This window comes from Rhododendron vialii, chromosome 9a (genome assembly GCF_030253575.1).
Source record: "Rhododendron vialii isolate Sample 1 chromosome 9a, ASM3025357v1".
NCBI lineage: Eukaryota > Viridiplantae > Streptophyta > Magnoliopsida > Ericales > Ericaceae > Rhododendron > Rhododendron vialii.
The window spans coordinates 10843135-10867132 of NC_080565.1; the positions used below are offsets into that span (position 1 = coordinate 10843135).

General features: G+C 38.4%; 1 protein-coding gene across 3 annotated transcripts in view; it reads right to left on the bottom strand.

The window, feature by feature from the left end:
• Positions 1-23706, bottom strand: part of LOC131299427 (uncharacterized) — a 40401-nt gene extending 16695 nt beyond the window's left edge. Inside the window, exons 1-20 of one of the 3 annotated variants that reach the window (XM_058324971.1) lie at positions 23513-23706; positions 22410-22532; positions 20387-20544; positions 16736-16780; positions 16403-16481; positions 16230-16303; positions 12555-12670; positions 10764-10946; positions 7147-7350; positions 6827-7043; positions 6639-6713; positions 6206-6546; positions 5590-5779; positions 5212-5464; positions 4784-5123; positions 4458-4638; positions 4189-4329; positions 3472-3733; positions 2902-3357; positions 1972-2435 (exon numbers count right to left, since the gene is read on the bottom strand). In XM_058324971.1, coding sequence (XP_058180954.1) covers positions 1972-2435; positions 2902-3357; positions 3472-3733; positions 4189-4329; positions 4458-4638; positions 4784-5123; positions 5212-5464; positions 5590-5779; positions 6206-6546; positions 6639-6713; positions 6827-7043; positions 7147-7350; positions 10764-10946; positions 12555-12670; positions 16230-16303; positions 16403-16481; positions 16736-16780; positions 20387-20544; positions 22410-22532; positions 23513-23581 — 3971 coding nt within the window. In that variant the 5' untranslated portion in view covers positions 23582-23706. Of the gene's footprint in view, positions 1-1971; positions 2484-2901; positions 3358-3471; positions 3734-4188; positions 4330-4457; positions 4639-4783; positions 5124-5211; positions 5465-5589; positions 5780-6205; positions 6547-6638; positions 6714-6826; positions 7044-7146; positions 7351-10763; positions 10947-12554; positions 12671-16229; positions 16304-16402; positions 16482-16735; positions 16781-20386; positions 20545-22409; positions 22533-23512 lie in introns of all 3 variants that reach the window. The other 2 variants (XM_058324970.1, XM_058324969.1) reach the window with 2 other exon arrangements.
• Positions 23707-23998: the final 292 nt, after the last annotated feature.

The window sequence follows — 23998 nt, forward strand, 5'->3', positions numbered from 1 at the left end:
GTACACGATCTCTCTCTCCTCTACGCCTCTCCTCGATTGGAGATGGGAGGTGGGAGATGGGGAGATCGGTTATAGGGTCTCGGTCGACCTCGACCATGACGAAGAGAGCGAGAGAGAGAGAGAGACAGAGATGAAAAGGTGGTGGGAGTGATCAATCGTTGTTTTCTTCCAATTATAAACCATGTGTTTTTTTTTAAACCTGAGGGGTATGTTGGTCTTTTTATTTCAGTTCGTCCAAGAATTGGACGGAAATGGGGGAGGGGGTGAAGTTGCTCGAATTTAAACTTAAGGGGGTGAAGTTGCCAAAAAGTGATAGTTTAGGGGGTGTTCTTGCAATTAAGCCGATAAAAAATGTAAATAAAACTATTACTACTACTCTTTAACATTTGTAAATCCAGGGCATTACACGGTCGCTATGCCAGCATAATGTGGCACCATTGGACAGTAATGCCCTCCATAGGTAGTTAAACTTAAGAACGTGACCATGAAGTTATTGCAACGCGTATATCAGTTATCACTATGCCATGGAGCATCCAAGCTTCAAAACTCAAGTGTGTATGGTGGTTCTTTCCATAATTATGATTTAGTATCCATTTAGGGTACTAATGTCATTTTGTGTTATTAGTAGTAATGGGTCTATATATAGGTGTTTGAGTACTTCATTTAGGAGAATTATCATTTTGAAGAAAGAATATCAAGAGCTAGAGCTCTTTTGTGTCCCTTTTGGGAGTTGCTCTCTCTAATAATTTTAATGGCTATTTTGGTTTGCACCAAATTAAGGACAACAAATTATCCAAACGTACTAATTAAGAATTAAAATAATGCAGTCATGGTATAAGTTTGGTATTGCGTATGCCATCTATGTAAGAGAGCATTGACATGCGTGAGAAGGGATTTTTTTTTTTTTTTGATCGGCTATAAAATTTTATTAAGGAAACTTGACAAAGGGTGCAGCAGGTTGGGGAGAGGGGAGGGGAATCCAACCAACAGTTGAATAAAAACAGCAAAAGGAACAAAGCCCAAACACCCACGGGCCAAACCCGAAACACCTAAGAGGGCAAAACCCTAACAAGCTAACAGCCAATGGGCCAAGCAAAAACAAAACACCTATGGGCCACCCCAAACCCAAAAAGAAAAACCCTAAGCCTCAAACCCTGCACAGCACCAACCACCGGCCGTAGCCCCTAAAGACCGCCACCCACCCCAGAACCACCTCATCTAGAGCCTTCACCGCAGCCACCAACCAGCAAACGCCACTCGCCGGAGACGCAGAGAAGATCCAAACTAACAACACCTAGAAGAACCAATGATAAACCGCCATTAACAACCATCCGCAGCGGCCCGGACCACCTAGTTAAGCCCAAAACCAAGTGCACCCAACAATGACAACCGATAGCGGTGCAAGCACGCCGTATCCGGAGTACGAAAACATAAACGAAAAGGGGAAAAGGGGAGGGGGATCAGAGAGTGCCGGAGTCGAGAAAGAGAAGGAGAGAGGAGGAAGAGAAATGGGGAAAGAAAAGGAAAGAGGGAAAACGGAGGAGAAACCCACCTCTGGCCGCCCCACGCCATTAGGCCCAAACCGGAAGAGGAGAAGGGAGAAAGAAGAGAAATGAAAAAGAGAAGGGAGAGAAGAAAAAGGAGAAAGGAAGAAGAGAAGAAAGGGGAAGGAGGAGTGGCGGTAGAAGGAGATGCCCCGGGGGGGGGGGGGGGGGGGGGGGTGGCGGCGGCTTCCCCCCGGCTGATACCCTAGGCAACTGTTTGTATTCTAGAGAGGAGGAGAGTTTGAAAGGGAGAGATGAGAAGTGAAATTTTCACCACATAAAATATACTATTCAAACAGATTTGCCAAAGTACCCCATGTCAGCAATCCAACAAAATGAAAGGAGGCCATAAAATGTAGAAGGCAATGCACTTGCAAAACACAGAATGTAAATAAGCATGCAAGCATATAAAGGGCACCAGTCATACCTCCTTGCCGCATTGTTGAACTTGAAAAGACAATGCAAGCCATTGATAAGTGCATCGAGGTTAGGAAGTAGTATTCTCTTCGCAGCATTGTCTTCACCATCGAGTTCACTATCAAGATTCAATAGGTTCTCAACAAACTTAAGAACGCACGATAAAATGGCTTCAGAAGCTGTTGGAACCGTAAGAATTGAAAAAATATCTGGGACAAGGCTTTTCTCTCTATAAAGTAATGATATGAGCTTGTAGTCTCCACTCATGGTAAGAAAGCAAGAAAACAATGAACTTGGCTTCTCACTACTAGCGCCTTCTTGCTTGAAACCATCTATCAATGGTTTCACTGACTTGAAGAAAAGGTCCCAAAATTCACAACCAAACTCATGGTCCTTGTATTTTTTCAGAACCAAAGATATGACCTTGAGGCATAAAGATCTCAGCTCCTTGAACTGCTTTATTGCTGTGCTAGTCTGCATACAGTATGAATCTTTCTTCAGGAAGTTGCCATGATTTACTTTCTGTCTTTGTCCAGTTGAAAAGTTGTAACTTGTACGAGTTCACGAAAACGACACATGTACACTTATTTCTAGGTAGTTAAGAGTACAACATATGACACGAGGGTAAAAAAAATATCACTATTTTGCATGTCAAAACTAAACAAAAGAATTCACAACAGTGTTTACGAGACTAAAGATCTAGTTTTGTATGTCTAGGCAATCAAGCCATTCTGTTCATCTAAGCGGTCAAAAAGCACCAGCTTAGCAGTGGCAATAATAACAGCAAAGTCACTCTCAAACCCAAGCACGTCAGCAAATCAAATGTCACGGATGACAGAACATATATCGAATGGGAATATACAGGTTACTGTGATCTGAAAATCAAATGACAACACTTAAGAAACCTAGAGAAAGTAGAAATATGGAGGTTACATATTACCGTGATTTGATTTGCTGCTCCACCACCTTTCTCGTGCATCGTTAGTAAGCTAGAATGTGTTTCCAGCACCAATAAACCGCTGTCAATGATTGATGTGCAGCTCCGCAGTATGCCGACAACACATCCCATTAACAGGTCAAGGTATGGTTTCACATGCAATTCATCAAAAACACCAAGAATATCTTCTATTACATGCAAAAAAGCGTATCTCTTCTTCCAAGAAAGGGCCATTATGTTGTCCACAGTGAAGTACTTCAAAAACATAAATGAGTCAAATTCATCCTTAGACTGTTCAGGTGAACTCCAGAACCATTTACTCATCCCATGATTCCCATCTAATCCTTGTGAAATGCTTAGCAATGGCTTTATTAACAGGGCAAAGAAAAGTCGAAGCTCATCGACATCAAGTTGAGCTACAAATCCAAGAACCGCCTTCCGATGATGAACACTTGTATGCTGAAAACAGTAGATAAATAAACACATCATGCAATGCAAAAAAATGGGGAAAAGAAGAGGAAATGTCATGGAAAAACCCCAATAGTGAAATATCGAAATATCAAATAGAACTACCTTTCGAGAGGCGAGTGTTTTCAGCTTCCTGACTTTTGGTATCAAAACTCGGGTAACTAAAGGTAACAGATAACTTCTATGGCGTTGCTCAATAAGATTAGATTCTTTTGACAAGCTCCATGTTGTTAGTTCCTCTCGCAAACTCTTTGAACTGATCAGATTTTTCAGATGCTGATCGTAGGGAACTAAGAAATCGTCTTTCCAATTTAACAGGCAATCAAGAACCTCCATCTGTATCTCAGCATCATTTTCCTCGAGCAGCCTGAAAAAAGATAACCAACTTAGAAGTTGAATTTTACAATTTTGGCCTGACACATCTCAAAATCAGTGTTACATGAACTCTTTTATCGCCCAGTTGACCTGGGCCTGCTGGATATGACGAGGGCAAGGTTATAGATACTAGTCGTATGACTCCTACCCCTATTCCCAAATTGGACAATTGTTCCTCTAACTTTCTAAGATCCACAAAGCCAAAATTGACCGTAAAGAAATTTTCTAGCCTTTCACATTCTGGGACCAGAAATCCCTTCTAAATAATAATATCTTATGCTAGAATATAGTGCAAAATACAGAAGATTTAAATCCATAGCCAACCTTCAGGTGTAGCAAGCATACCCAATACTCAAACTTGGGTCCGTGTTACAGCTTGAAAAAATATATAAAAGAAAGAAGGTACTTAGACGAGCTAAAAGAATGTAACACCAAAACTTTACCAACCTATATTGCAGAACTTCCTTAAGAAATTGACTCCTGTAGAAAGACCTGGGATTTCGCATCAATTTCAACAAGGTTAACCACTCTTTAAGGACATTCTTCCATTCCTTGCCTTTAACCGCCTGTGTGTTGAATGATCCCACACTGTATAATTACAAAAAGACAACCCAATTTATATCACAAGAATACGGTAGAAACTGCATAAATTTAGATTTTGGAGTAAAATATTACTACAACCTATCAGAGGCACGCAATACCTAGAAAATAATTACCTGACAACATCACTGACATTGTACCCGATAAACTTAAGGAACAAAGGAACAATTTGCTGAGACCGAGATTCTGCGACAGTTGGAACTTTTTGTAAAGACTGGATCAACAAGGTCAGAACTGTTGTGCAAGGTGTGTTATCAGATGCAGGCGACACGAACAAATCGAACCGTTGAACTAAATCTGAAAAGAAAAAACCAGGTATTAAAGACTTCTGAAACATATAAACTAAATAAATAAGTAGCAAATCCCATTAGTTTCTAGTAACATGCATGGATATAAAATGACTTGGTGGACAGAGCCACAGGAAAAGATGCATATGACATACCACTTGACTTGCTACTAGACGCACTTCTGCTTCTGTCAGATTGATCATGAGATGCAAGAAAATTAGATTCACATTGTTCAAGATACTGAACAAATATATCCCATGTCATGTCAAAATACTTGCTAATTAAGACTGCAATGCAATCCGATGCTGGGTCCCAAAGATAGCTAAACCGGTTATGGAAGATACCAATTACGCCACACAAAACAGAGGGCATATACATTCCAGCTATCCTCGCACCAGAGAGGCCCATCTGTATTCTTGAAATCAATAGGATAACTTTCCTGCTGGTAGTAATTGAAAGAGGTGTATCCTGAATTGAGAGGAGGAGCTGAAGAACCTGATATTTGAACGAGTCAACCTCCAATTCTCCAACTATCACACTACATGAGGAGAAAAAGACCGTAACAAGGGAAAGAAATACATACATTGCAGCCCTGGTTATCGGCAAGGCAAGATTCAGAAACTTCAGTCTTCATTCCTATCTCAGCAGGCTCATCTTTAGAAGAATGCTCACAACTTAGAAGTTGATAATGACATAATATTCTTAGAGTCGAAACACGGATCACTTTGTCTGAGTGCCACAAATTTTCAGCAAATAAAGCCAATGATTCTTTAGCCTTTGTGGCTTTAAGTTCTGAATGCAATACAACACTGCTGGTTCCTTCTTGAAAAGTAGGCCTTAATTTTGCATGATTAGAAGAAGGTTAGATAGATCACTTTGTTCCTCTCTTTTTTCTGTTGAACAATATATAAACAGCACAAAAGGTTCAACAACCTTAACCATGATTTTGACAAAAACGTACCGATCCATGGAATCCAAAAAGTCGGCTACAGCTGATAATATTTGTGATGATGACTTGTATCTTGCAGCAACTTGCAAAAATGTGCTCACTACTTCTCTATTGAGGTTACCAGAACTCAGTTTGTTGAAGGAACTCAATGCAGCACCAATTAGGCTTTGCCAAGCGTGTTTATGAAACCCTGCAATATTGTCTAAAATACAAGTACGTAATTACCAGTAATGACCAAAATATGACTAAGAGCCGGTACAACTAAATTGCAGAAATCCCAATTAGAAACAATAAAATTAAATGTTGAATACTATTTGGAGCAAAAACCAAATCTTAAATTAGAAAATTCTAAAATCGAAGACAAACGATTTGAAACAAAACAAAAACAGCTTTTTTGTATTTTACCAAATTCTTTCAGGTGATCAGAAACAAACAGAAGGGAGATTTAATGTCCAACAAAGGCCTGTGATTCCAGCAGAAATCCATTCATGGCAACTGAGGTACCGTAAGAACTCCACTGTACTAATTAATTCCAAGCTCTGGGGAATGGCGTTAGCAAACCACGTTACAGTCAAAATCTACATAGATAGTTATGTCATGTCATGGTGAAATAGGATGAATGCCATACCATATTCAATCACCAGAAGCTGATCGAGGGCATCCACAAAATCAAGTAACAAGGATGAGTTTGCTTGGCTCATAAAAGGATAGCAACTAATGATTCCCCATAGCAAAGCCAATGCAGTCTCTGGAAGTTGAATGGATGATGGATCGCCATGCACAATTTGATTGATAACCCCAATCCAGTGCCCAATAGCATTCTGCAGGTAAGTGCAAATCCTTGAAACCTGTTGACTGGATGTTCCATCTAACAAGTCGGAGCTTTGAACATGAACTTCTATTCTTTCCGAAAAGATAAGTAGCAAAAGAATTACTTCCTCCGAAGTTTCTATTAAGTCACTCAACGCACTGGAATCCAATTAGAGAAGCCAAACACAATAGTATCAGGAAAGCAAATGAGACAAGCATTGGGTAATTTGCATCGGTAATACAAGTATTACCTCAAAATATTCCTTCTGAAGGCATAGACTATGCGAGGATCCTTCAGGAGCAATTGTTTGATAAAAGTCAGCAAACTGAAAAGAAACCATGTCATGTACATGTCAAAACAGAAGAGAAAAAAATAAAAGAGGGAAGGGAGCGCCACAGAACAAAAAGAAAACCATTTCAACCATTAGAAAAGCAGTACCTTGAATTCTTCAACTTAAACACAGGAGTCCATTGCAAAGAAACATGAGACATAACTGACCCATTATCAGCTAAACGGAGCCCATCAACAATGCAAAGCATCAATTGCAAAAGCTTATCAACAACTTCAGAAGATTGGTCCTCTGTATATACTATTCCCGAAGGCAACACAAACTTCTGCATAATCAAGTCAACAACTTCAAGCATAAGTTGGTAATCTGTACAAAAAGATGAACAGTTGATTGTCAGTGTAATAGAGCTTGGCTACATATAAAAAAAGCATAAAAAAGTAGAAACAAAAAAGAATAGTTTAAAGCCAACCACAAAGTTTCTGGATGTAATCCTTATGAGCGGTAGAAATCAGAAGGGACAACAGGCGACAGAGGTGCAATGATCCTCCACTAGATACAGCATCTTTTATTTCTTCAAATAAACAACGCCACAACAACTTCAATTCCGTAGGCTCAAGTTCCTCACATAACCTTTGAAAGGCTATAGTAACAACTTCAAGCACAGACTGTGAGCCTGCACACACACAAAACACATGGAGTCATGGGGGGAGAGAGAGAGAGAGAGAGAGAGAGATCAGAATCGATTAAGTTTACTATTTTGCAGAATCCATGAAATTGTTGACCTAGAAAGGGGAAATCAAACTATTACAGCAGACTACAGTAGAACTTCCGTTCACAGTGTCCACCAGGACAAATTACGTTGGAAGGTGATATAAATTCATACGCACTGGCCAGCCTCAGCTGACCATTAACCTGATCATCTAGTGTGGGAGGAAGGCTAAAATGAGTTCTCCTCTTTGCCTTAGCTATGTGGATGACATCGACAGCCAAAAAGAGAGAAACTTTCCAGGATCTAAAAGAATCCATAATAACGAGACTCATTTTTTTCCTTTTCTTTATAGTTGGGAGAAGGGGAAAGTTTACACCAATTAGATTCTTATCTGGATTGTCTATATACATCGCAAGTGCAGTCTGGATGGGCCTCTTTTATTTTTGGCCATCTCTAGTAATGGTTCAGTTTTGTTTCTCTTTGTACTTGGATAGCATTCCCTTGATACCCTTAGCTACTATAATTCATACACTTGTGCTCATCAAAAGAGAAGGGGGAGAAAGGCAACCAACAGAACCAAGCACCAAGAAACAACACAACAAAACAAAAAGAGCAAGGGAAAAAACAAAGGACCAGAACTGAAATAACAAACAAAAGCACGCCACAATAATCAGTTCTCAAATAATGATAGACATAGGGATAGGCACCGTTATTTGTTCTACCAGAAACTAAAACGGAGTAAAACAATGATATCAAACGTTGGTCTTGTAAAAGTCAAATCTTTAACCCCGATCGTTTTGGGGTTTTGGATTTTGAATTCTAATCATTATCCTATTTCTCTCCAATCATTACTCTCATTTCTCTCTCTCTCTCTCTCTCTCTCTCTCTCTCTCTCTCTCTCTCTCTCTCTCTCCAATCATTATCCCTATTTCTAATCATTACTCTATTTCTCTCTACACTCATTACCTATAAATCCAAATCCAAAATTCCAAAACGAACGGGGCTAAAAGTGTTCAAAAACACAGACTGCTTAACACATAAAAATTGTAGAAGTTAATACTTGAAGGGAGCATAACATCACATACACAAATAGTACCAGATGTGTACATTTAAGGGGAGGGCAATATAGAACCAAGAAAGATATCATAAACCCAAACACTAGATATTTCAATAGTAAACGCTACAGAATACAAATGTTAGAAAAAGCAAGGGAAAAATGATTTTCTTTATTGAAATAAACAAGATTTTGCTAGCTAACTGCATAATCCAAAAGAGAGAAAAAAAAACTACTACTTAAAAATGATAACTTATGAGTGTTGTAAGGATGTGAATCTCATGGTTAAAATTCTCCTTTGAGCAACTAACCAAACCAAACCGAGCCTTATATCCCAATCACTTAGGATCGGCTACATGAATCTTTTTCCTCCATTGAGCTCTGTCAATGGCCACGTATTCACAAAAACCCATTATACTCGTATCTTTACACACCACGGCATCTAATGTCAATTTAAGTCTACCCCTCCCCGTAGCATTGCTACCCAAAGCTGTCTTATCCGCTCTCTTAACTATTGCATCTCCTGATCTATGGTAGACATGCCCAAACCACCTTAGCCTATTTTCCCTCAACTTCTCCTCTATAGGTGCTACACCTACCATCTCACGAACCGTTTCATTTCTAATCCTGTCTCTTCTAGTCTTACCACACATCCACCTCAACATTCTCATTTCCGCTACACTCATCTTACTCACATGTTGTTTCTTAATAGGCCAACATTCTGTCCCGTAAAGTATCGCTGGTCTGATGGCAATTCCATAGAATTTTCTCTTCAATTTTGTAGGTACCCTCTTGTCACATTCAGAGAGCTAAGGAGGAGGAGATCACGATAGTGTTGGTGAAATTAGAGAATACTATAAATATCGCAGGAAAGCTTGAAGTAAAAAGGACACAGAAAAGTTGAAAAAGGTCCAAAAATTAGGATCACCATATGACATCCTATTGAGGCAAGAAATGATTAAGTGAGGTGGGGGTTTATTTGTTAATAACAAAGGCTATTAACTAAAATCATATGGCAAGAAATATGCCTGAAGAGACGAATACGAGTAATTTAGCGCCTTCAAATAAATATCAAAAAGATATCAAAAGCTGCAACAACTACACAAATATTAAGTTAGTGAGCCATACAAAGAAGAGGCACATTAGATTCAAAGGGAATTAAAATAAGGAGGAGTACCTTCGTGACAGCAGAAATACTACTCGAGAAGAAGATTAGATTCAAACTAATAAGATACCAAAAGGTGGACATCTCCATTATTTAAATTCAATAAACATCTCCATTATTTAAATTCAATAATTTCTAGGGATGGAAAGAGGGAGGACGATGTTGTTAAGTTATCAATTGTCCCCCAAGCTTAAGCTATTAGGGAATGGGCCCAACAATGTATATCAAGCTATCTAACACCCTCTCTCACATTTAACCCCACCTTGCACGTTGAGATACAAATATCCATGCATAATGTGAAACAATGCAAACGGGAGAGACATAATGCAAACGGGAAACAAATGCAAATAGAGAGACTTTAAACCCAAGACCTCTCCCAACTTGAGCTCTCATACCACATTTAGTTACCAATTGCTCCTAAAGCTTAAGCTGTTAGGACATGGCCCCAACAATGTAAATCAAGCTACCTAATAGATGTAACCCATAAAAACAAATAGGTTTGCTTCAGTGGACGGTTGCTCCTAGCTTATTATGTGATCATATCAACAAACTTGAAATGCAAGTCTTATAGAACAGCTCCAAACCAAATGATGCTATACAAGATAATGTTATGAAACTAAGAGACAACGCATCAACTTTATGAGTTTATCTGACGTAGGATGTTAAGGCAGATGTGTGATAAGTCTAGAAGACACAGAATTGAAAAGGCAAACAACGATGAATTAGCAGGGGTAGCTTGTTAATGACAGGTAATCAAATTGCTAAATTTAATAGAAAATATAGCCTTCCAAAGAACGGGATGGCACAAAATGATTCATAAAGCTGATCCTAAACAGATGCAAAATGAGGCTTAGTTTGGTTTTGCTTGGTTACGACACTTCAGATCACTTGAGTCTTATAACAGGATAGGATGTTCATACTAAAACATGAGCAATTACTAGAGTTTGAATTAGAAAACAACTCTCGCAAAATAATAAATAAGTTATTAAATCAATCATTGATGATCATGATAAATAAATTAAGAAACATATTACAGCAGATTGTGTTGGAACTAAATGAGCCCAAAGGACAAACTGAGGGAAGTACCCAAACGGAAGTACATAAACGAGATAAGAATATAACAGCATGTATGAAGAAGTGTTAGATAAAAAAGCTTACCTTCGACAAACTTATCACCAATATTAAGTGTTGAGTCATCCATCAGTAACCGTAATACTTGCTCTGCTCTTGAATGCAACTTTAATGAAACTCCTCTCATAACATACCATAGTAAAGCACTAACTCCAGATTTTCTATGCACCAGTGGTTTCTTTGCAACTTCAACCATGACTTTTCTAGTACCTGCTTAACTCAGATATTACTACATGATATTGCTTGTCACATCACTGAAACTACTTTCCATCTGCAAATCAACCTACTTTACAGAGTTTATTAATTCAGGATATCTGAGCATGGTGATTCAGACAAATGTGAGCATGCATGCAAGGATGAATAAGAACACAGAGCAGTAAACCAAAACAATAGAGAAAATGGCCACTTCATAATATTTTGGAACGCATAATATGCAAAGCATGGAATGATTTCCGAGAACCTTTTTGGCTTTTGATAGTTGGAATTAAGGTGATCTGGTTTAGTTTTATTTTTCTATAACAAACTAGATTATTCGTGTGATTTTGTTCATGTTCTATTAGTTAAGCCAAAAGGAGTAGCCTTCTATTCTGCGATTCTTCGGAATGAGCATAAGATGTAGGTCGTGGTTTATGTTTGATTCTTCTACATGACTTCTAATCTCCATATTTGTATGACTCCAACGGTTTGTTCCAAAGATAACAAACCCGGCATACTTCTCTTGCTTAGCAACCACGCCGCATAGGCAATATCAACATGAAATGTTCAAATTCCAAACAAATAACTCCAACTTTTGTCGTCAAATTTTCATGACAAGACGTTCCGCTGAATTTCTCCCTATTATGTTGGAAACTATAGTCTCTATGGTGTGATAAAACTGTCTCCTCACAACAATTTGGAATCAACCCCTTTCAAACAAAATTGAGTTCCTTTATGAGATCATTTTTTCATGTAGAGATGCCACAAGATGTCAAAGAATATTCTTATTGTAGAAAAGAAACCGATGGCTCACAGATAAGAGGGACATGAAGAACCCAAAATTGATACCAAAATACTGCAAGATGGAGAGGGCTCCCCTAAATGTAATTGCAACATAAAGAAAGGATCTTTGAGTACTGAACAAGTAAATTGGGATTGTCTATAGTACTTTCAAAGAGATGGATAAGTGCCCAAACACCCCAAAGAACAGCAATAGTTTCATTGTAAGCTAAGAATACTCAAATTTGAGAATCTCTTGACTAGGCAAACACAAACTACTGCAACAACTGGAGAGGGGTATATAAAATTTTCCATCACTTCATCTTTCAAAGCAGGGGCGGCTCCAGGATTTTTGTTCATCGATGACAAAAACCTTAAGAAAAATTTGGCATACAAAGCTCTTTATAAACTAAACTATTTATTTTGGCTGAAAATTTATTGGGCCTAATTTATTTTGTTCTTGAGCTATATTATCTACATACTCGAAAAATTTAAGTGAGACAATACTAAAGAAAAATAAAATTATGTGTAAAAAATTATGAAATTCTAGTGCATTTTTTGAACCCAAGGGGTTTGCTTGAAGCCCAAACTATAAGGTGGAGCCGCCCTTGTTTCAAAGGCCCATGACAAGTCCAAAATTCAAAACGTAGAACTCTTCTACCTAAACCGCTTCCAATATCCACTCAGGTGTCCAGGTAGGACTCTATTAACCAGAGATTCTTGCCAAAAAGTAAGCAATGCACACAAGCGTTGATATCACAGTTACAAAGAAGAATTTATCACATTAAGCTGTATACAAATGTTTTTGATGAACCACATAGGTCAAAATGACATAAGAAATACCCTTGATAAACTGGTCGGGGGCGTGAGTAAGTGCACTTCTCAACAAGAATGACACTGCCTCTGCCATAAATTCTTGCACATAATCCTTCGGATAGTATCTTAATTTGGCTGAAACCCTTCAAAAGAGAGAGTATTACATGTCAACAACTTAATGCATACAAGTCTCCATACACCTCAATAATCATACAAAGAGAATTATACTTCCATGAAGGGCCCAATCATATCAATGACAGAGGTAAAGTGTCCATGAGCAAAACATGACACCACTGCTATTGATGATCAAAGGGTTCCAAAATTTGAGCCTCATAAGATTATTTGGGGTGAAATATGTCACCTAAGCTTCAAAAAATGTTTGCAGCGACACCTATACTTTTACTTCCACAGGTGTATTACCTGTAGAGAGTATAAAGAGAGCACAGATCCCCGGTGACCTTAGAACTATGGTGGAGTCTGGAGCTATTCCATGCAATGAGTATTAATTGGGTGTGTCCCCCTTTCTTGTGTTTGGGACTTAATATACTCACAATAAAAGGATGCAAGGGGGTCACAGGTCACTCATATAGTTTGGAAAAAAAATAGAGTAACAAAGGTAGAACAAAGAAATGGATTCAAAATATTTTGACAAGGGAAGGAGATCAGGTAATTGTTCAGGGATCAGCAAGAAGGTGATCAATCAAGTCTAGGAGGCTCTCTCTTGCCAATAACCAGCCGTGATCAAAATAGGGATTAGTTACTCCTATACTATGAAGCACCAACACTCCAAAAGGTCGCTATATCCACGTATTGGACACTGCGGGGACACACCCAAATTCATATGGGACACGCCACGTGGAGTGTCCCTTAATTTTTATGAATTTTTGAAAGGAGACAAGCGAGGGACAAGACTGGGGACACAGCAGGGGTCAAATCTGTAATTTTTTTTATCTTTTTGAAGTTAATATGTTATTACTCAAAACTTTTGGGTCATAATGAAATTAAACTTCATATAAAAAAACATCTCTCTCTGCATGAGACTGTGTGTGTATACTGTGTGTGTATACTGTGTGTGTGTATATATATATCAGTCTGTTTCCCATAAGGGGGTCCTCATTTTGGTTAAAATACGAACCTCCCCATTCCTCCCATTTTCCGATCGAATTTCGATGATCCGAGCCGCTCAATGTGATCAGAATGTGATTTTAAGGGTACCCGCGAGAAATTGGCAAAAAAAAATGACCGGGAAGGGCTTGATTTGAGCAGTTTTTATTTGAACCGTTCAATAAAAAATTGTTCAGAACTGTTCGGATGAAGTCCTTCCCAGTCTTTTTTTTTTTGCTGATTTCTCACGGATACCCTTAAAATCGCATTCTGAACACATTGAGCGGCTTGGATCATCGAAATTCGATTGGGAAAAGGGGGGGTCCGAATTTTAACTAAAATGAGGACCCCCTAATTTGAAACAAACCGCGCGCGCGCGCGTGTGTGTATATATATATATAAGGGCCAATTCGCCTCACACAAAAGTTGACACAAATTTGCGTGAGACTCCAAAATGGGTCCCTCACAAAACTTGTGTGTGGGGAACCAACACAAATTTGCGTGGGACTCCAAAATAGGTCCCTCACAAAACTTGTGTCAAATTTTGTGTTAACTTTTATGTGCGGGGAACCAGCCCCTATATATATATATATATATATATAGAGACTGTATATATGTCTTGTCTTACATATACATGTGTATATCTAACATATGTGTCTGTACATGTTAGTATAACAGTCTTACAAGAAAAAAACAGAGTGCATAGCTTTGTACATGGGAAAAAAATATTTATACATACACACACACACACACACATGTTTATACACGTGGCGTGTCCCCCACCCGTATCCCCATTTTTTAAGAATTCCCGTGTCTGTATCCGTGTCCGTGCTACATAGACTCCTATATCAACCGAGAAAAAATTTACTGACAATCTTTAAAATGATTAGTTGTTTACAACTTCCACCGTGTCAAAAACTTAATGATCCTAAGTTCATCTTGTTTCTCATAGATGTTTTTTCGACACACCAAGAGCTATTTAGGTCTTTTTTCAGGGGATATCTTCTTTAAAATGATTAGTTGTTTACAACTTCCACAGTGTCAAAAACATAATGATCCTAAGTTCATCTTGTTTCTTATAGATGTTTTTTCAACACACCAAGAGTTATTTAGGTCTTTTTTCAGGGGATATCTTCTTTGTCATGAAAGAGGTCAAAAGGCCAAACAAACTTAAAGAAATCTACCCCACTACGGGGCACCCATAGCTAGAAGCCTTGAAACTTCTGCACTTTCTTAGAAGGCTCATCAGTTGAAGATCAATCCCACTCACAACACACTCCCAAACTTTTTGCAGATACTCACGAATTTGTAGACCCAAGTTCAAGTTCAGAGAGTATGAATTCAACTGATGCAATAAATCCAACTCTTCTTGGGAATCTGTCTCAAGAACTACACACAAATAGTCGCATTCCCATGCTAGGCGACTAAGCGTAGACCTTGGAGAATCACCCATAACATCAACGTAAAAGCCGTAGCCCAACCAATTTTCTGTGCAAATACCACCACCCAAAAGCTAGGGCTATCATGAGGAAGACCCCCAATACTTGCATTACCCGGATTACCATCCGATCACCCGTCGACATTTATTTTGATTACACCTTCAGGAGGGATCCAATTAGACACTCTCTCAGCCTTTGGCTTTGTTGATTGGCTGTTGTGTGTGATAGATCTACTTAATGAACCAATAATTCACATTGTTTTGCATATCTACTATATATACATATATATATATATGTATACATTTCATCCTCAATTTTTTGTCACCATGAAATTACCCCTTAGCCCTACGCAAAACTATTAAAATGGTGCCGTTCTATGTGTTAACTAATGATACAAATGCAAACCTTAGGAAGGGTATTCTAATAATTGGATGTAATGAGTCCTATTTTAACTTGGTTGCCTTTGCTGTCAGCATCCCCATCCCAACTTTCCCAATTCGTGAAAGGCGCAGGAGAATCAAGAAGTCATGTAGATAGAAGTTTTATTGACTTCCAAATCATTGGAATTTAAGAGTTTTATATCTTTATTTTTCAGATCCTCATAGTCAGCAGTTATAATAGTTTTTGGTAGTCAGGCAGCCCACAACCGAGCCGAAATAGATGCAAACGATGAAATTGCATTCCAAATCAAAATCATAATAGTTTTCATATCTGTCACCATTAAATTGATAATCATGGGATGCGATTCTTGGTTGCAGAGTACCAAATTCGGGGAAAGGAATGACGAGCTGGAATTTCGTATCACAGATCTTGTTATTGCAATCATGTATCCTCAGTAGATTCAAATTCTATCCTAAATGTTTTTCGCCCCTCTAATTGAACACAGACCTATACTTATATTGAACAATAAGTTTGTCATTTTTGAACGAGTTTGGAAGTGGGCCTATGCCCTTCCAGAATAGTTAAGTATATGGTAAAATATAGATGTTAAATAACTTCTGAAATTTTGTCCGCCATACTAATTGAATTGTAAAAATACGCACTAATTACTTGAATGGGCCAGCATAGATCTAGAGGTTATTTGAATGTGCCTAAGTTGCGCGCGCACTACTGGCTAGTTGTCCAATAAATAAGGACAATCAAAGAGGCATTTACGTACCTGAGAACATGGACAACATCTCTTACAAGATATTTCTGCAAATACATCATGATATGCGACCATGATGTGAAAATCTGCACCACAAAACTCAATTTTTCAGTACCAAAACAAAATCCACAGCAATAATATTAAGGTAAAAATTAATAATCTTCAAAGATCATTCTAGCAAATACCTGTTCAATTATCTCTGGTTCTCTGTCAGCTCCACTTTTGAGAAGATATGCTAGAGCATCAGCTACCCTCTGTAGAAACCTGAAGATTTTCAAAATGCACAAGAATACATTACAAAGACAAAACCCATATCTGGCTTTACTGTAAGCAACAACTCCAACGGAGTCGCATAGAACTATAGTTTAAACATTGTATTCATATCATCACATCACCGGGGAAAATCGAAGCCCTTAACACCAACCAAAAGTAAATTCAAAGAGCGGAAATTACTGAAACATGGTGCTCAACAGACTTAAATCAAATATAATATAAATCCACAACAAGAAAAAACTCACTGGGGGAATTTCTCCAGAAGATCTCTTGACAAGGCAGCAATCAACCTGCAGAAGAAAACCCCAATTCCTTAGTGCACATTGAAACAAAAAAATTGAGTTTACAAGGAAAAGAATGGTTTGAAAGGAGTCTAGTACTAATCTTACTGCACATTGAAATGAAAAAATTGAGGATAAAGAAAAGGATCCCCAATTCAAGGTATGAAAGCAAATTCTTTTAAGCAGAAGGGAAATATGCTGGCTATTAAGGAGCTCTAGAGAAAGTAACTGAAGAGAAACAGCAATATCTGGAAATTAGCATGATTCTAAGGCTGGACCAATCGGAACCACTAAGCGATGTTCCTAGTACTAGGAGGCTTATGTTATGGTTATCGACATTAGCTAATAATCTGGTTTGTTTTCCATGTGTTTTCTAGTATTTTGCAGGCTAGGGATATTTCGGTAATTTGTGTACCATGGGCAGTGCACGTTGTCTTATGGGTCTAGTCTTACTTGATATTAAGGCAGTGTGGGTTGTCTTACGGGTCAAGTCTTGATATTGGGCAGGAATTAGGACAAAGGAAATTAGCAGTTTGACAATGTCCTGATTTGAAATAGTTGGTTAAGCAAGTCGCCAAGACTATATAAAGTTGTGTCATCAAGCTTCTAAAATTTTAGAGTGGAATACTGAGAGAAATTTGAGCTTACAACATGTTTTGTGAGTTGTGTGATGCAATTCTAAATTGATTTGATGTTGTGGGAATCTAGGTGTGACGCGGCTGACGCCTATTTCTAGGAATGATTCCTAGAACATCACCTTAATTTTCTTTCATTTTCATTTCTGGATAACAGTGCCGTAATTCATGTTCGCGGATACAGTTCAAGTGTTCATAGCACCTGTTGACCTGTTCTGGTCCCGTCTCTCCTATTTAGTAAATCCCAATCCTAATCCTTCCCTTGGGTATGAAAACCCTAAACTTCCGTCTTCGGGCAAACATCTATAACCACTTGGAAGTTGGAACAATGACCCTACCAGGGCCAATCATATACTCTTGACCCTACCAGGGCAAATCATATACTCTATAGGCTCGTATGTTAGTGGGATATGTTTTGGAGGGGGGGATTATTTTAGAAGGGGGGAATAAACGTTACTTGATTTGTTTTGTAGGTGATATGAAGGGTGGATAAAATATAATGGTAGAAAATTCCTATTTTGCCACCAAACAAACAAATCACAAATCACAACTCCTTTCATCGGGGACTCTCATTGTCTTTTCATCGATCCAGCAACCCTCGCAAAAAATCATAAATCACAACTCATGCCCAGGTGCGCCCAAAATCTAAAATCACGTAAAATGGGTTTGGTAAGCAGGCGCGCGCATTTCACAACTATGGTTTGGTTCAGTATCATTCGAACGGGTTTGGCTCCAGGTATACCATATCCGGGTGAGCCAAAACGTAACAAATATCGGATATAGCACCACTCGGATTTCTATATCCGGCCACTCCCTATATCTGGCTTTTATATACCTCTAACAAACAGGCTGTAGAACTTAACCTTTACTATGGCAAGGGCACTGATTTCAAAGGTAAGGGTAACAATAGTAAGTTTGCAACATAAAGTATTCAAAAGGAAATGAACTTCGTGTTCATTCCTTCAATAAAATTGCATAACCACTTGCCCCTAGCATCAAATAACAGAAGTAGAATTCCCACTAGAGAGGAAAGGTAGTATAGGAAAGGAACATCCAAAATTTCGGATCTCCATCCAACGTTATAAAGAGAGGTATCGGAGCACAAAGAGAGTGTCTATTAAGGTGTAGAGGCATCCGGAGTATGAAGTGATACGTAACGAGATTCTGGTCGCAATTGAAATATACGCGCATTTTGATTGTATCATAAGTTATCTATTGACATGCATAAATATTATTCTGGTCGCATGAGAAAGGAAAATATATGTTACGGAAGCTGTGACGTGAAATAGATTGACTAAGGGTAACTTAATTAGGGCTCCATTTTATAGAGATGCTCGCACAAAAGTCCCAATTTAAATCCAACTACCTCACTAACCACTCCCTCAGTCCCATTTTTGGTAGTCTACTACGAAAAGACGTGCAATTTTCGGATAAAAAATAAAGTACTTCCATACATGATCTTTCGAGTTTCTTCACACAAAATTAAAGATCTCGATTAGTTTTTTAATTTGGTGCGAAAATTCAAAAAACTATGAACGAAAGTACTTTATTTTTTATCCCAAAATTGTGCACCTTTTCCTACGGGACTATCATTTTGGGACAAAGGGAGTACTAGATTTGAACAAGTCAAATAATCTTCTCACTCAAAAATCTCTCCCTAAATTTTTCCTATAAGGGTTAAGTTCAGGCTTTGAATTTATTTTATTTTATTTTAACAGCAAAAGAAACAATTTATTAAGGGGAGGGGAAAAGTTGGAACCACAACAAAGGGACGAAGCCCAATACAACACCTGTAGGCCTAAAGTGCCCAGATAAATAAATAAACAACACAACACCCAAAAGGCCTAAAAGCCCAAACACAACAATAAAAGCCCAGCCCAAAAGAAAACCCAAAACCTAACCCTAGAGACCGTCGCCGCCCACTGAATCAGACAAAACCACCACCGTCATAAATCATCGCCGAGAACCACCAAGCCTCCACAGGCAAACAACAGCAGTGAAACCCGAAACCCAAAGCAAACCCAACTGCTGCGGCGTTGCACCTTGCCGTAAGGCGAATACCGGGCCGCCCAACGACAGCCATGGCGATAGCCAACGCCGACCGCTCCATCCAAAACCGAACGAACCCTTGCTGTTAAGCGAAAATCGGAGAACCTGGCAGAACTCCAACAAGAAACGACAGGCGGATTAACGGCTGAGAATCGGGGACAAGCACGACAAGGGAAGGGGGTCGGAAAATAAGAGAGTTGAGACGGAAAAGACGAAGGAACGAAACTATATCAAAGCAGAATCGTCCGACAGATCCTGGACAGCTAGCATCGCCACCGCAAACCACCATTGCCGCCATCCCGCGACAAAGCCACTCGGTTTTGTGAATGACAAAAAAAGGGGGGGCAACGAAGCGGAGAGGGAGAAAAATGGAGAAAACGGAATGGAAGGGATAGAGTGGGAGAGAGAGATAGACGTGAGGCTTTGTATTAACAGGTGCCGTTCATGGCAGCACCACTACATATGATACGAGAATGAACACTTTTAAGTAATAATTTGCTATCAATCATCTAGTTTATCAATCACGTTCGAAGGGAGGTAAAGGGGAAAAGAAACAACCACCAAAGCTTCATTTATACACCTCCCTCCTTCCCATGTTGTTTATCTTGTAAGGAGAACCAGCTTGTTAAGATGACATACAACTAATGTTCGTCTTCCTCGGAAATTTGTTTAGATTTCAAGCATGACCCCTTGTCTTCTACTTTTAAAACTGCTTTTAACTAATTATGAGGGTTAGTTTGTGAAAATTTAAATACATTTTCCTTCGACTTCTCAAAGAGGAAATATATTTTGAGACTTCCAAGAATGGGGTAGTGAACCAGCAATATGGGATGAAGTAACAACAAATCTATTAATTCAGGATAGCTTTTCACTTCACAGTCATAAACATCGATCTCACCAAACTAGATTGACAAAAGATACGTTGTGATACCTCAGAATGGGCTCAAGAGATAGTCGTCCTTCCATTTGCAATCTAGAAAGAAGTTTCGAGAGTATCAATTCCTTGTGCAGTATTATTTGTGGTAATGTTTGCACCAAGGGCATTATTTCCTCATACAAGGAAATAAAATCCTCTGCAGTGTTCAGTTCCTACATAGGTGATGAAGAGATTAACAAAAGTTGCACAAAAATAAACCTCAAGTAAAACAGTGGATAGTAAAATCGCCAAGACAATCCATGCACTGTGTTAGGATCAGAATTAGAGCACCCAAATTCTGGAACAGTCACTAAGATAGAGTCAACTATATCCCCTTACAGAAATCCTCAAATGCCTAGTTAAAAAAAGGCAAATCAAGTCCTGAAATCAGTACAATCATCTTCATAACTGCCTATGGAGTGCCGAGATACACTCGTCTTGCATCACTTGGCAGCCAACCAAACGAAGACTAACACTTGGAAATATTAATTGAGCACATCAAACGATCAAGTTTAACCAATAATAAATGCATAGACCTCAAAGGAAAAAATCCATCTTTCGCAACAAACTTACAGCCAACAACATAAGTAGAATAGTACAGCTTAAACCATCAAAAGATGAAATTAAGTCTACTAGCAGCATACTAACCAGCAAAAACATACAAACACTCAAGTTAAACTTGAACTTCAATGGACAAGTTCAAAGACTCAAAATAAAGGCCAGTAATGCATAAATCTGACAACCACAAAAAGAAAAGGTCACTCCCATAAACATGTTCGCATATAGGCAATGTGCCAAGCTAAGTACAGATACAGCTACGACAGAGAAGTACAGCACAATATGAACACACAAGGTCCAGGAAAACAACAACTAATAGCAAATGTATAGATAAACACGAACTCTAAATAATTATATGGAAGTAGTGAGATGCCATGCAAACGTGAAGCACTATAATATATCCTACAGAAACTCTATTAGTATACAAGGTGCAGTTTCAGGATTCCAAGTTTCAAAACTATGCCCCCTCCCCTTTTTAAAAATTATGCATTGAAGAGTGTGCACTCTTATTTAATGTCAAAAAAGTGAGGGACATCCTTGGAAACTCAAATCTTTAAAGTAGTAATTATTTTGTCTCCTTAAGAAGTTGGAATATCAAAATTGGACAAACAAATTGGGACGGAGGGAGTATTTATAATGTTGCCACGTGTTATTTAATTGCATAGATGGATATTTGCCCCCAAAAGCGTCTGAAGTGTGTCCTGTCCTGTTCTAAAAAGGTTTGACTTCGTGACTAATGAACTTTGTCCTGGTCCATTTCAAAGATGGCATCTTCTAGGAAGTTACCGTGCTTCCCTAGATTCATGCCAATCTCACTTCTCTCCAAATCTACAAATGGTCACAAGCTTTCTCAGCGACTGGATCAAATCAGAGCACTTTCTTCTGATATAAGAATCTGAAACTCTAAGTGATGCATATAATTCAACATCAATTGTTTGAATTAAGGCATAGTCTCCTGACTGTCCTCCATGCTGTATGGTGACCCGTACAGTATGCTAGACCATATCTTGCAAGGATGGCCATTGATTAAATTGCAATACGATGTTTCCCTTTTAAGAGGGAGAAAGGGAAGTTTCAGATAACTGGCTGGTGGTTTGTGGCATATAATTTGAAAGTTCTGGATGACCTTATGCTAGACCATATATGCCTAGAAAGATCAGCTACATATGCAAAGTCTTCCTAAAAAAAGCTTGATCATAATCTAGAATTGGTGTGACTGTCAAGTTACCTTTTCGGCATATAAGGCATATAATTAAGTATTCTCGATGTAAGATCCAGTCAAGACTCAAGACGCACAAGTGTAACAAAGTTGTAATAGCAAAGAATTTGAAATTACAGTAAACAGCATTCAATTTGCTACAAAAAGGCCTAAGAGAAAGAGGTAAAAACAACAAGAAGACATTGCAACGACGAATTAAAGTAAATAGTTCTCAACTCATCCGAAAAAGTCCACAAAAGAAAAAGGTAAGATACGACATACCCTCCATTCAACAAGACAGTCCCGGAAAAATGAAGACCCTTCGGAAGGCTCGGACTTCAGAGGATGGAGACTTCGGAATACGTCAATCTCGATTTCCTCCACACGTTGAGAAAATGTCTGGAACTGCACATTAGATTCCAATACCAAATAATTCAACACCATGTACCCACCAATTCTCTATAATCAAAGAACAACAAAACAACTGTACAACTAGGAGATTAGAATGGTTATACGGTGGTTCTTTCTTTCTGCGTGATTGCAAGGAAATTGCAGGGGAAAAAAATAAGAAGAGAAATAACGTACAAAGAAACAACTCAGAAAACAAAAAAAAGACCAATACAAGTGCTAAATTCTGAATGAGAACATATCAGTGGCTAGCCGTACATTGTCCATGGGGTGTTGACTTGAACACCCATAATTCAAAAGTACCAATAGACAAAACTGTAATAGTTATCTTATTAGTGGTTCACTAAATATTTTGACAACCCTTAAAAACTTATATATGAACACTCTAATGTCTTGCAATTCAAATTGGAAAATACTAATCACTATTGGAAGTTTGGAACTAATTTTGTTACTACAAATCTTTCTTTTCCGGACAAAAAAAATTTGTTACTGCAAACACAAGCTTTTTAAATTGAACAAGAGAAACACTGAAACACCAGTTTAACTTCAACCAATCCAATCACTTAACTAATCTTGGCAAACTACGAAAACTTGTTGGCCACAATTGTAGTATTGTGTATCTATTTCATATTCATTTCCCAGTCTTATTATCAGTATATTCAAAATACACGTTGGAGTTCCTTTTCATTCATTAATAGGCCGATAATATTCAAATTACATAATGACCACCCTAACAGAAATTTCTGAAGCCGCCACTGGAACATATACGCAACTCAAAAAACGGGGGAAAAAAAAGACCAATACGAAGTGCAAAATTTCGGTTCTATCCGTTGGTTGCAAAGAAACAGAAGGAAAACTAGCGCAGAAACTAATGAGGAACATTGCTGAGCAATAAAAAAAAACTAATGAGAAACATGAAAAGAAAAAGAAAAAAAACAATGGTTGTTAAGGGAGCTCGTTATTCTTGGAGAGATTACCACAAAGCGCCTGCGGCCAGGAGACTTGTTTAGAGACTTCACAGCCTGAGCGTCCTTCGCCGTCGCCATACTCTTTACAAATACCAATACACATATACGTATTTTGCAACTATATGGGGAGAGAGAGAGAGAGAGAATGGAGAGAGAGAGAGAGAGACCGCTGCTGCTCCGCCGGTGCTAGGTTTTACGAAATACAGGGTTTAAGACGTTTAGAGAGAGAGAGGGAATCGGTTTTACTTCTGTTGGGTCGGGTCAAGCACGGCCTAGTCGGTCCCACTTAAGAGAAATCCTAATTGTAACGACGATTTACAGGAACCATGTAAAGAAAAACTTCGTTCGGATCCGCTTTGGGTTTTACAAAAATTTTAAAAAATATTTATAAATTTTTTAATATCATTTTGGGATTTTCTATTTGCGAAGAAAATTTGCAAGGAACCACGCAAGAAAAAATGCATTTGAGTCCATTTCGGGTCTTACAAAAATCTA